The sequence below is a fragment of the Erpetoichthys calabaricus genome, chromosome 10 (genome assembly GCF_900747795.2).
Source record: "Erpetoichthys calabaricus chromosome 10, fErpCal1.3, whole genome shotgun sequence".
Lineage (NCBI taxonomy): Eukaryota > Metazoa > Chordata > Cladistia > Polypteriformes > Polypteridae > Erpetoichthys > Erpetoichthys calabaricus.
The window spans coordinates 49,604,535-49,618,348 of record NC_041403.2 but is presented as its reverse complement, the minus strand read 5'-3'; the positions used below and the strand labels follow the sequence as shown (position 1 = coordinate 49,618,348).

At 38.7% G+C, this 13,814-nt stretch overlaps 1 protein-coding gene across 1 annotated transcript in view; it reads right to left on the bottom strand.

Moving 5' to 3' along the window:
- The window catches only part of usp33 (ubiquitin specific peptidase 33), a 113,338-nt gene that overhangs the window by 49,449 nt on the left and 50,075 nt on the right, over positions 1-13,814 (bottom strand). The window contains 4 exon segments of the mRNA XM_028811185.2: positions 2,600-2,749; positions 6,585-6,647; positions 9,060-9,113; positions 9,635-9,772. Of these exon segments, the coding sequence (XP_028667018.1) occupies positions 2,600-2,749; positions 6,585-6,647; positions 9,060-9,113; positions 9,635-9,721 (354 nt within the window). The 5' untranslated portion in view covers positions 9,722-9,772.

Sequence of the window (13,814 nt, the reverse complement as noted above, 5' to 3'; positions counted from 1 at the left end):
CCATGACTGAGGACCCCTGCCCTAAAGTCTGTTAATTTGCACAATGGAAGGTTGAACAAAGTGGCAACTCTTTCTTTTGTTATTAATGTCTGAGGCTGGCCAGGCCTTGCGTATTTCTGCGAGAAGATTGGCAAAATTCCATCATGACAAGACAACTCTTTGACATCAGCATATGAAGGATACTGGTCCTAGTGTGGTCCAAAACTAAGAGATTCAAGTTCTGCACAAGGCTAGTTTTATTCTTTATCATATTTATAACAAAACAAATAAAAATTAACAATATTTAGAGGTCACTCCATTTAGAAGTTTTTTTATGTCATTTGACCTGAACAGCAGACAACTGTTCCATACTTGTTTGATGAAGTTGCTAAGTTCTAGCGATGATTTGTGACCAGTCAAAGAATAAACTGTTTCCGCCCCTTGCCTTTTTTCAGTATGTTGCTGTACTTTTTGATGAGATTTATTCCTCCTTCAGTTGTACTGTTCACTACTGTCATGCATGCCAACAGTTCACAAAATTCTTTGAAGATTGAATCATCTGTCTGCTGTTGTGGTAGTTTCTTGAGAAATAACTGAGACCATTCTTTGCCTTTTGCTATAAGGGTATCAAAGAAGGATGTCATTCTTTCTGTTTTCAGATCATCCAACTTCAGCTATTCAGATTCACTTGTCAGTTTAAGACATCAAGGAATGTCTGGTGACGGTCGCCACTGCAGGCTTTGCACCATCTTTTCCTTTGTTTTTGCTGAGACTATGTCATCAAAAATGGCTAAAATAGAAACTCCTACTTGCAGTATTACTGGAATGTTCTTGAGCATTCACCACTCTGGAAACCAAGTCCAACTGAACATCTGTGTTGAAGCATGTCAAGGGCTGTGGCAGATCAGAACATGCGCAGGATATGGTTTAAAAATAATGCAGCACAGACCTTGTGAGTGTGGGTATGCAGAAGTTAAATGGGTAGCCACAGAGAGCTTACTAAAGGAATGGTTTACAAGTAAATAAGACCAATTGGCTTAGCCATCCCTCATTCACACAACGTTGAGGATGTACCTACACTCACAAAAGTATAAAAGGTCTGAGTAGATCAGATTGTTGAAGACAAAAAACAGACACTGAAAATAAAGCCGAGGAAAGTGAGAGAGCAGGACTGGGTGTTTGATCAAGTGCTCAGGAAAGGAGGCGAAGTGGTTGGGAGGACCCATGGGGAGTGAGAGGAATGGCACTCAAGGGGCAGACTGCCCCTGTTGAGCTGTGGAGCAGGTATGATTGTGGGCTTGAAGACCCATAGACACTGAATGAGACAGCAGGCTAGTGGAATCTGACTGCCTCAGTGGTGAATGACGTAGGTGGCTGGGACAAGAACCAGAAGGTGACCGTATTTCCTGGCGTCTGAGCTCTGTTGAGTACGCCTGTCGGGTAAACAGGGAAGATGAGTGAGAGACAGCAGAGAGGAAAGCAAAAGGGAGAAGCCAATTATGTTGCTGATTTTATTTCTGGTTTTAACTATTTAATTAATCTATTTTTTATCTTGAAAAATCCTGCCAAGGGCTTTTTCCTGCTTTTTGCCCAATGCTCCATAGATAAGCTCTGAACCCCAAGAACCTTTCAGTGATAGCATATGGTCCTCTGATGAAAATGAGCTGAACCTTGATATGTTTTAATCAAGGCATCCCAGGAGTTGCCTGAGAAACCTGGCAGTTTACAAGCTATTGAAGGCTCAGGGGTGATACGTAGTAACACAGGAGCCCACCAGAAGGAATTCTGGTGTGTCTGTAGCAAAAATAGGGCCCCTTCTGACCTAGTGATCCCAGGGCTTAGCCAAAAGTGACATTATGAAAGCTGGGTCAGAGCAGGTACAGACAGAGTCTAGATCCGAGAAGTGATTTAATGCATGAGCTTACTGGTATTAGGAAAGAGCCAAGGGAGAGAGGAGTCGACAAAGGGAATCCTTGCTGGACAAGAGGGCAAACCATCCCACTTATCAATGAAGGATTCAAAATCTGTGTTGTTAGTTCCACTATGTCCACTACTAGAGTTCTGTACTTTGTGCTCTTCCTTATTTAGCTCTCCATTGTTTGTGTAAACCTTTATAAACATATTTTTCATATAATTGGCATCCTCAGCATTGGGGGCAGATGGACACCATGAGGGAATTCCCTAATTACAATAAACACTGTCCAGACACTGGTAGAAATGATACAGCATTATGCAGTGGATGCACCAATAATCTGCCAAAAAAACATGTCCATGCACCTTATCAACTGAGTACTTAAAAATCAGAAACAAATAACACAGCAAATTATTAATGGACATGCTTCTTTCATTTCATTATGACACATTTACTTAAATGTACTCTATTTTTTATTTCTAATTATAGACTTGAGATATAAATAAGCTCTTGAATTTAAAAAGGGAATTTATTTAAATACAAAAGTGGGTCTTTACTCTTGAAGCAGAAAATAGAAGCCAGAGGTTTACTTAAGAATTGCAATTGAAAGTTACTGAATTACAAGAACAGTAGGGCCTGGAAGCCAAAAAATGATACTGCATAAGTGTGCACACAAAATTTATAAAGTATAATAAAAATGCAAAGTACCTGCACATGGTTTTGGAAAGATGGAGGAGGTTTTGCTGTTGGGGCTGGAGAGCGAGGACTCAGCTTCCTGTCCAGAAACACTTCTTTTCCACAGGCATAGCACCAAACGCGTAAGGTGGTGAGGTTTACAGTCAAATTGTGTTGGGTTTCCTTGCAATAATATTAAGAATACAAAATTAACTGTTGAATAAAACACCATCTCCATACAACCAGTGTCACCCAGCTACACTTTCCTGCTCAGAAAATCCAGAAGGAAAAAAAAAATATTATCTTGAGTGATAGACATTTCTGTGCTTTTGAAATAAAAGAAAACTTTTAATGTGCACTTTAAGTAATGATTTCAAATATTTATCCATAATAAACAAATAGTAGAAAACACATGTATACAAACCATATGATGTAGACTATGAACTACAGAGAACTACTATTAACTACCGTAACTCTAAACACTGCTCTAACATTTAAGCCGCTATTTCAGCACTCTTTGATTTTTTTAAGTGCTGCAGTATTCCTTTATGCTTTTATTGAAGTCTTCTGTCTCTGGTGACCTCCTGCAGCAGATCACAATTTCAGTTACTACTGGCTGTCTCTCTTCCCATGAGATGCTTTTGTCGGGAAGCTTGCCAGCATGTCATGATGATATGACATAATTTGCAACATTCTCTACAGAGAATTCAGCATTAAATAAAGCAAAATATTTCAAACTGGTGTTGTTTGGGCTTAGTAGGGACAACACTGACAGGACGTATTAGGAAGTTTTACTTTCCAAGGGAATGCTGCAAATTCAATATGTTAGGTTTGGTTCAAATATAACACAGTATACTATATGTAACTTTTATCAGAATATTTTGTCTTTTAATATTAAATAAGCATGCAACAAACAAACAACTGTACATTTCCCCAAATGATTAGCGTAATGCTGAAAATATCTAATAAACAAGACTGAGATGAAATAAAATTCCAGATGTCTAGAAAAAAGAAATCACACAAATAACTACTTAATGTTTAAGTAAAATATTTTTGGGAAGGGCAATATGGTAGTGTAATGGTTAGCTCCACGAACCAAGGTTTGATCTCCAGAAAAGTCACTGTCTTTGTGCAGTTTTGTTTGATGTTCTTCCTACAACTGAAAAAGGGCATTTTTGGAAAATTCAGACTTGACTCAGTATGAATGATTATGCCACACAGCGGACTGGAGACCACCTTGTATGTGGTGCTGCTAGTGCAAACTTTAGCCCCCAGAGAAAGCAACTTTGGAAATAATAATTAGTTCTTAAACAGACTACAAATCTGGGGATTAAAATTACACATTCTAACACTAAAATTAAAAAGTATTATGGAACATTAATGTGACTTTAGCAATTTTTTTTAGTAGAAACATTTCATTGGTGAAGAGCACTGATATCATGCCTCCAAATATATGGATGTCAGTAGCAGACAAAACCGAATAATACATACAGCACAATCTAAACATTCCATCCATCAAACTGTATTATCATTATAAACAGAAATTTAAATACTCTTATCTTATCAGAAACAAACACAATGGCCTAACAGTCACACATTTTATTTCTGCATGAAGGTTTGATTTAATCTCATGTACTATACATATGGTCCCTGTGTCTAAAAAGCCCTCTGCTCAGACAACTACATGAATATTTCTTTTACTCTGGGAAAATCTGAAGAAGAAGGATAGTCATGGTCTGAATGCACATCAAATTACAACTCATGGTAGCTAGCACAAAGCACAGCTGATATACTGTACATGTTTATCTACAAGTACATCTCCTTGAGGGAGTTAATTATAAAATTTGTAAAAAGAAATGATTTCATAGATTTAAGTGAAAATGTTACTTAAGAAATAAAAAATTTGTCTCTATTGACTTTGAGATGCAGAAAAAATTGTTCTCTTATGTGTTTCTGTTTCTTTTACCCTTTGGTTATTGTGTGTCTGATATGTTGGGTTTTATTTTACAGCACTTTGGTCAGCCTTGATGTTCTTTTTAAAGTGCTTTATAAATATATAAATATTTTGCTTTACTAAAAATTATTTAGTATGTTAATAAGATAAGATATTTACTTGGCTACAATAGGCTGGCACCCTGTCAATTCCCACTTTACTCTCTAGTTATGGGCTTCAGATCCTCTGACATTGAATTGGATTAAGCAAGATTGAGAATGTATGTGAGTTTATATATTTATTTTGGAAATCCATTCCTCTAACATATGAAATGATTTGTCAACCCATTAGTCTATAAATATTAATATGTAATTCATTTTTATAGAATTTAGGTATACTGTATTATTATAGTTAAAATCACAGTAGCAATGTATTGTACTGTACTTGTAGTTTACCATTTGCACCATGTTTTCAATTATATATTTTAAGTAAATAGTATTTGAAAATCTGCGGTGGGTTGGCACCCTGCCCAGGATTGGTTCCCTGCCTTGTGCCCTGTGTTGGCTGGGATTGGCTCCAGCAGACCCCCGTGACCCTGTGTTCGGATTCAGCGGGTTGGAAATAGGATGGATGGATGGATAGTATTTGAAAATTAAATACTATGTGATGCACTTGTGCAGCCAACCCACAGAAATCACTCAAAACCATCTGAAATCCTAGGTCCTCCAATGTGGATGTCCAAGACTACGTTAAAGAAAAAATAGCTATTGGAGACAGAAAGATTTAGAAATAGGAAGTGTTTAAACAGGCAAATATAGAAATGATTTAAAAATATAATGTTTATCAAGACCAAAGGTTACCTAAACAGAACATTGTAGTCTTTTAATTACATTACACTTCAGCTACCTTGCTTGTCACTCTAACCCATCCTTTTCATTTACTTAAGTGTGTGCTAACAGTCACTTATGAAGAAATTAATAATCTGATTCTTTTTAAAACTGACAAAAATGAAAAATGTATTGTAAAGGGCGAAACAAAGGCCTGAACTCTTGTATGAGGTTATTTTACTGATGATAAAAGGCATTGAGAAACTGAAGAAGAAGATACAGAAATGGAAGACTATTAAGAAAACATGAGGCATACGTTTCATAATAAATGTAGGACAGGCGGTTTCTGTTGAAAATTAAATGGCAGAAAGCATGAAATGGTAGGAGGATGAATGGCGATATGCCCAGTAGCAAATTCTGTGCATGGGTGACTAAAAGTAGATGCTTATTGATGTAATGGTCTGAGATGCAGTCTACAGGAGGAGATTGCAACCTTTGTTGGTAGTGTGTGAGTAGGAAGTTGGAGGCTGATGTAGAAAATGTAAACTTACATACTGGCAATGGAACTATAATGGAAAAATTATGTTTATTAAGCTATTTAGCTGGCATACTGAATGAATGCAGATGGAGATTCTCTAAGCATTTTGGTAGCAAAATGTGACATATAATAGTAGAAGTTCAAAATGAATTCTGTTATGTTTAGTAAAGGAGCATCTCTAGCACTAAAGTTCTGCAAGCTATGTGAGGAATTATATGGTGGTCAGAAGTTGGCATTGTTTGAAAGGACTGATCAGATGAATGGGTGGACTTTTCACTAATGAACAGGAACAGCAAGGAATGCAGAGCTGATGGAAGAAAATGAACTGGATAAAAAGGTGAACAGTAAAAGAAGTGAAGAGGATGAGGCCAAAATGGAGTGCAAGGTGATATGATGGGAGCTGACAGAAGGCATTATCAGATAAATGGGTCTTATTCTAAGGGTACCTAAAGGCATAGAAAATGAAAAAGAGGAATTAAAGGGGAATCCAGCAAAACTGGGGAAACCCAGATATTTGTCATTAAAAACAAGCTGCTGTTTTTTATATGAAATCAACTAAAGCTTTAATATTCACAAAGGTTGTTGCTTTCGAAACATCAGGCTAGAAACCAAAAATAAACACAGATCTAGTTAGTTAGAAAAGAATATTTTTTCAACGACTCTCCTGTAGTTTAAACACATACAGGCAAAATGACCTTCATACCATCTGGAGGTACATACCTGTGAGTGGACAGTGCTATGATCAGCATGAGATTCCCCACAGCCCACATAGGCACATCTATTCTGTCAAAAGAAGAAAAAACAAAACATTGCTAGAAATGACGTACCACTGATCAGCTTAATAAAGATATCTTTAGACTGTGGCAGAATACTACAATGCCAAGGTAAAAACACTGCAAGAACATGCAAACTCCACACAAACAGTAATCATTATAGGAATTAAACACAGAGATTGCATGTTTTTCCTTTGTTTGCATGTGTTTTCTCCTAGTATTCTGTTTTCCTTCTATACTCCACCAATATGTATACTGTGTTTACTGGTGACTGTGGTGTTGAGCTGCAATAGACTGGCCTCTTGTAAAGGATTGGCTCCTGCCTTACTTACAACTCTAATCTGGAAAAAAACAAGTTCTCAAAATTAACTGAAATATGAAGAAGCTTCCATCTTTAACAGCATTAGTCATTAACTGTGGAACTATTCAAACAATGGTGTAGAATATAGAGATACGATTTTTGTAATTGCAATAGGACATAAGACAGCTACATTTTTATGTAAACATCCTGGTCCAGTATGGCAAATAATATTTTGCATGAAATTTGAAAAGATTCAAAACATTTGTTGAAATATTCTCCAGGTGTTTTTCTGTTCAGTTTTACTTTTTTGGGATCCAATTTAAAATAATCCAGCTGGTCTAATTTTAATATCATCATCCATTTAACAAGTATTTTCAGGTTTACCCAAGTTATCCTGTTGCCAAAAAAAGTCTTTTCCTCCACTCTTTGCAGTTCTGGGTATTCCTTAGGGGTTAGTCATGTTCTTTTTCTATCATCTGACACCACCTCTAACATCTTTTTCTGACCTTGTCTCTTCCACTTTCCTCATGGTGCAACATTTCGTGAATCATCCACTTCCTTTCGCTCCACAAGTCCAAACTACTTGATTCTATTTCTCCTCAGCACAATACCTATCACTTCCATGCCTTTTCCTCCCACTACAGGACACTCTACATATTCATCTCATTATTCTCATCTCTGGTCTTTCTAGCTTGACTCCATATTCCATTTTCGTCAGTCATGTCTCACTACCATACAGCACACTATTCTTAAAACAGCTTTCAAAAACTTTACCCTTTAATAGAAGAAGGATTCCCTTTAGAAATCAGAATGGAGCACACCAATTTCTTCCATATACCTCTCGCCATAGCTATCACTACTGTGCCACACCTACAGTATATCTGCACTCAACATGTAACCTAAGAAGCAGAACTACCCTACTTTCTCAATCACAGCTTAATGGCCAATATTTAAATTTACACTTACTGCATCAGTATTCTGCATCCTCCCTACACACTTTCTACAAACAAAGGTCATAATTACCACCCGCAGACTACTCCTCACATTACTACATCATTTATGCATTCACTTCTGACAAACTGCATTTGATTATGACTTTTTTGTAAACCCTTTACCACATTTACCACAAAGCCAGGCACCCACACCTTCAATGCCCCATGCTTTCTGCCTCTAATAATCCCAAAGTTCTCCTTCCATTGACCTTGAGGCCTTTTGTTTCTAAGCTATATTCCATTTCTGCATTTTCTCTTTTAAATCTGCTTGACTCTTTTCCTACCAATACAAGATAATTTGCATACAAGAGCTCCTATGGCAATCATTTGCACATATCTCTGGTTGCCACCTCCATCATTATCACAAAAAGCAAGACTCAGAAGAGATCACTGGTGCAACCCTACCTTCACATCAAAAATTTCACTAACCCTGTCTGCTGTCCTGATCTCCTGATCACCATTCATGTTTCATATACACAGACATCACATACAGACATTTAACATTCAACCACACCCTGCTTCCTCAATGCCCACCTCACCACTTCCTCTGGCACTCTGTCAAATTACTTGTCTGGATCTACACATGAAAAATGCAGCTTCTTTCTCTTAGCCAAATACTTGTCCTACATTTGCATGACAGCAAAGATCACATCTGCTGTTCTCTTCCAAGGAATGAAACCAAACTGCATTTCATTAACTTTCACTTGAATCCAGATTAGTTCCCTAGCATTCTCACAAAACCTTTGTTACCCGTTCCACAAGCTTGATTGCTCAATATTACAAATGCAGCAGTGGATCACCTTTTCCTTTGCATACTTGAATGTCCCCCCCCTCCCTTTCCATTCTTCAGGAATCCTCCTTTCACACATAATCATGTTCCACAGGTCTATAAACCATTTGACTCCATAACCTTCCACTACATTCAACATGTTTTTGCTATTTTGAATATATTCATTGCCTATCCTAAGTGTTATAAAATATTACAAAAGGAAGTTGCCATTAGGAAAAGCATCCAGGCCTTAGTAATTTCTGCTCCAATACCTCCTTGATGATAAAATGGAACATAACAAATAAAAAAATAACACAACAAAAAAAAGAATAAATAAATAATAAGTTAAAACAGACTCACTTCCAAACAAGCCCAAAGATTTGGTCCACCAACTTTACAGTCCTGGCATTTACCCTGAAAAAATATAATGATGAGATTTCATATTTAGACGTATGAACAGACCAGAACAGAAACTGCATATAAAATTCTTCACCAAGTTTGCTTTCATTAGAAAAGTATTATTAAATATTGACCTTATCCAGATAACATTTTAGAAAAAAACAATGTGATATTAATCACATTTTATTTTTGCTAGTGTTGTAGCTTACTGATTTGAAAGGAAAATTGCTCTCAAGATGCATTCATTCACTTTACAAATTAAATTGCACCCCTCACAAAACATAATTCAGCACCACAGGATGATCAAATTGCACCAAATCTCTGTACCCTATAAGTAATAAAGCTGGAGCAAACTTAATAAGCAGTTTTCACCTTAAATTGTTGATCCTGTATTTTAACTAAGAAATCTAATGATTTAAACTTGGTGCTTTTATTGGTTAAATGTTAAGTAAACAACTACAAGGTTACACATATAGCCCAACGCAAGATTAGAATGTTTTAAAAGCAAGGTAAGGAGCCTGAAGTTTGCAACTCACATGGGACTTCTTAATCAGCTCCTCTTTAGTGATTTCACCCACTGATTCCAAATGTAGGCAGTCATTGCAAGCATTAAGAGCTGACATTTTCCAGTTAAGGGTTTGAGATCCTTAATAATTCTCAGAACAAACAGCTTCCTGTGAGTGAGCAAACATAAAAAAATACATGAAAATGAGAAATAAAATTATGTCAGATAGTAGGATTCATCTTGATTTCATTATATTTTATATATCACAAACCACTATTATGTTTTCATATTTGACTGTTGCTATTATCCTAGCTAACTTACATTAACACTATAACCGTTGTAGAAGACTAGGCCCCGGACACAGACAGACAGACACCGTATGTCCTAAACACACACATTTATTTTCCTCAATAACCTGCACACAACACAGTGCCTCCAGCACTAGTACTCAGTCCTTCTCTTTCTCTTTCACCAACACTCCTCCACAGCTTTGTCCCCCTTCCACCCAACTCTAGTCATTGTCTGGAGGGAGGCGGCCCCTTTTATACAACCCCGGATGGGCTCCAGGTGCTCTCCGACACTCCTGCGCCGACCCTCCCCTGTGTGGCGGAAGTGACGGCTGTGCACCTGGAGGGACTCCGGGTGTCCCCTTTCTTCTTCTCCCCAGCACTTCCGGGTGTGGAGGAAGTGCTGAGGTCCAGGGTTCTCTAGTCACTGGAGCGCCCCCTGGCGGTGACCACGGGCCCCTACAGGGTTGGGCTTCCAAGCCCTGCACCCATGGTCCCCAACATAACCAGGGTGGTCACCCCCTTGTGGTCTGGAGGAGGCACAAGCCGTCCTCCGGTCCTCCTGGGTGTCCTGGCTGGGTTGCCATCCCAGCCATCTCTGACACTGTTTACAGATTTTTTTTTTCTTTACAGTTGAGGCACAGGTAGTTACTGTAAGCCATTTGCTCAGGGTCACTCAGTGAGTTAGATGGAGGAACTGAACCTCTTTGCTGTTCTGCCATAAAGTACTACACCGTGGAGCATTACTTGCAGGATTTGACTCCTTATATTTTAAAATGAAAAAGTCACCGAAAAACAACTTATTGGCCTTCACTCACTTTTTTTCTAGGAAATCTGCTTATTTGTAAGTACAATATTAATTTCTGCATAATGTAAATACAGTAATCCCTCCTCCATCGCAGGGGTTGCGTTCCAGAGCCACCCGCGAAATAAGAAAATCCGCGAAGTAGAAACCATATGTTTATATGGTTATTTTTATATTGTCATGCTTGGGTCACAGATTTGCGCAGAAACACAGGAGGTTGTAGAGAGACAGGAACGTTATTCAAACACTGCAAACAAACATTTGTCTCTTTTTCAAAAGTTTAAACTGTGCTCCATGATAAGACAGAGATGACAGTTTCGTCTCACAATTAAAAGAATGCAAACATATCTTCCTCTTCAAAGGAGTGCGCATCAGGAGCAGTGACTGTCAGAGAGATAGAGAAAAGCAAACAAATCAATAGGGCTGTTTGGCTTTTAAGTATGCGAAGCACTGCGGCACAAAGCTGTTGAAGGCGGCAGCTCACACCCCCTCCGTCAGGAGCAGAGAAAGAGAGAGAGAGAGAGAGATAGAGAGAGACAGAGTTTGTTTTTCAATCAAAAATCAATACGTGCCCTTCGAGCTTTTAAGTATGCGAAGCACCGTGCAGCATGTCGCTTCAGGAAGCAGCTGCACAGAAGGTAGCTACGTGAAGATAATCTTTCAGCATTTTTAGACGAGCGTCCGTATCGTCTAGGTGTGCAAACAGCCCCCCTGCTCAATCCCCCTACGTCAGGATCAGAGAAAGTCAGCGCAAGAGAGAGAGAAAAGTAAGTTGGGTAGCTTCTCAGCCATCTGCCAATAGCGTCCCTTGTATGAAATCAACTGGGCAAACCAACTGAGGAAGCATGTACCAGAAATTAAAAGACCCATTGTCCACAGAAATCCGCGAACCAGCAAAAAATCCGCAATATATATTTAAATATGCTTACATATAAAATCCGCGATGGAGTGAAGCCGCGAAAGGCGAAGCGCGATATAGCGAGGGATTACTGTAAAGCATATTTTTTTATGAAGTACATGGTAAAAAGATTTAAAAAAATGGCACTTGGAATATACTATCAGTTTGGTCAGTCATTTTCTAACTCGCTCAGTCCTGAATAGAGTTGCAGAAGTACTGGGGCTTATCCAAGCTATCATAGGGCAAAGGCAGAAACAAACCGTGGAAAGGGCGCTAGACAATAGCAGGGCAAACACATGCACAAAACACACATTAAGGCCAATTAAGCATTACCAGTTCACCTAATCTGCATGTCTTTGGACTGTGGGAGGAAACCAGAGCACCTGGAGGAAAACATGCAGACATGGAGAGAACATACACACTCCACACAGAGTGCAAGGCAATATATATATCTATCTATACTAATAAAAGGCAAAGCCCTCACTGACTGACTGACTCACTCACTCACTGACTCACTCATCACTAATTCTCCAACTTCCCGTGTAGGTAGAAGGCTGAAATTTGGCAGGCTCATTCCTTACAGCTTACTTACAAAAGTTAGGCAGGTTTCATTTCGAAATTCAAAGCGTAATGGTCATAACTGGAACATATTTTTTGTCCATACACTGTAATGGAGGAGGCGGAGTCACGTATCGCGTCATCACGCCTCCTACGTAATCACGTGAACTAAAAACAAGGAAGACATTTACAGCACGAGTCACACGCGGGAACGAAGGTAAATGACGTTAATTTTTGACTGTCTTTTAATACTGTGTAAGCATACATATTAACACATGTGCAATTAAACGTGTGCATTTACGGGGTGATTTCTCAGGCTTAAAAGCTCACCTTTTATCAAACGCGGGAACAAAGGTAACTGACGTTGTTCACTGTCTTTTAATACTGTGTAACCATACATATTAACACATGTCCAATTAAACGTGTGCATTTACGGGGTGATTTCTCAGGCTTAAAAGCTCGCCTTTTACTAAAAAGGTAAATGCAAAACTATTTTCAATCAGTTTATTGAAACGCTCCCGTTAAGGATTGCAATAACATATTCGCGAGATAAAAGAACGAAGTAGGGGGAAATGGAGGAAGACCCGCAAACAGCGAACAGCAAAAAATTAATTAAACAATTGAGAACGGAGCGAGTTAAGCATACAAGCATGTTCATAAGGGAAACAAAGCACGGTGTAAAACGTAAGTTTAAATTAAGTTTATAGAAACGCTCCCGCTGCGGATTGCAATAACATATTCTTGAGATTAAAGTTTAATGAGAAGACACGAGGTATAAACGAACCACACGCCGTGGCGCAACGTTAGGGGCAACAGTTTCAACCATTCTATGATCTGCTTCTCGCAACTGAAAGACGGCACATGGCGGATGTTAGCCGACTTGCTGACCGCAACGTTAGGGGCTTCAACTATGGCGCTGACGTCACATCTCAGTGCCAACACTTTGCACACTCTACTTAAAAGACACGCCCTCCTCACTGGACAGTTAAAAACACCAATCAAACTAACGATGACATCAAGTATTACCCAATCAAAAGTAGGAAAGGAGGCATCTTCATAAAATACGTGTCGGATGATTTGCATGAGACGCTGCTTTAAAAAAAAAATGATAAAAAAAATACGGGATAAATCCCGTCCAGTATTGATTCAAAACGGGACGCGCAATTTCATTCTCAAACGCGGCACGATTCCGTATTTTAAAGGACGGGTGGCAACCCTACAGTGGCAGGTAACCACCCATACAATCACATTGTGATTCAGACTAGGAATGCAATGAATGTAATTACCCCGATCTACATACAAGGCGAAAGTCTTGCAACATTCAAAGATGATGGTTTGGGATAAGTACACCATACAACATAAAAGAGCTTATGAAGCCTTGAACCGAAAAAAGCAAGATCTCAGAGATCGTAAAAAAAAAAATAGGAGGTAATGTCGTTTTACTCGCTATACATTTTAGTCAAACATTACCAGTTATTCCACGAGGGAGACCAGCAGAGGAACTGAACGCGTGTTTAAAATCCATGCTTCTCCCACGCTCGGTTCTATGTCGCGTGTTCTCGGGTTGGTGCACCAAAAAATGTATACATTTAAGCATGTAATGGGAAAACAAAAAATGAGGTATACCCGAAGGCACTGCAGTAGTACTTAATGTAACTTTACT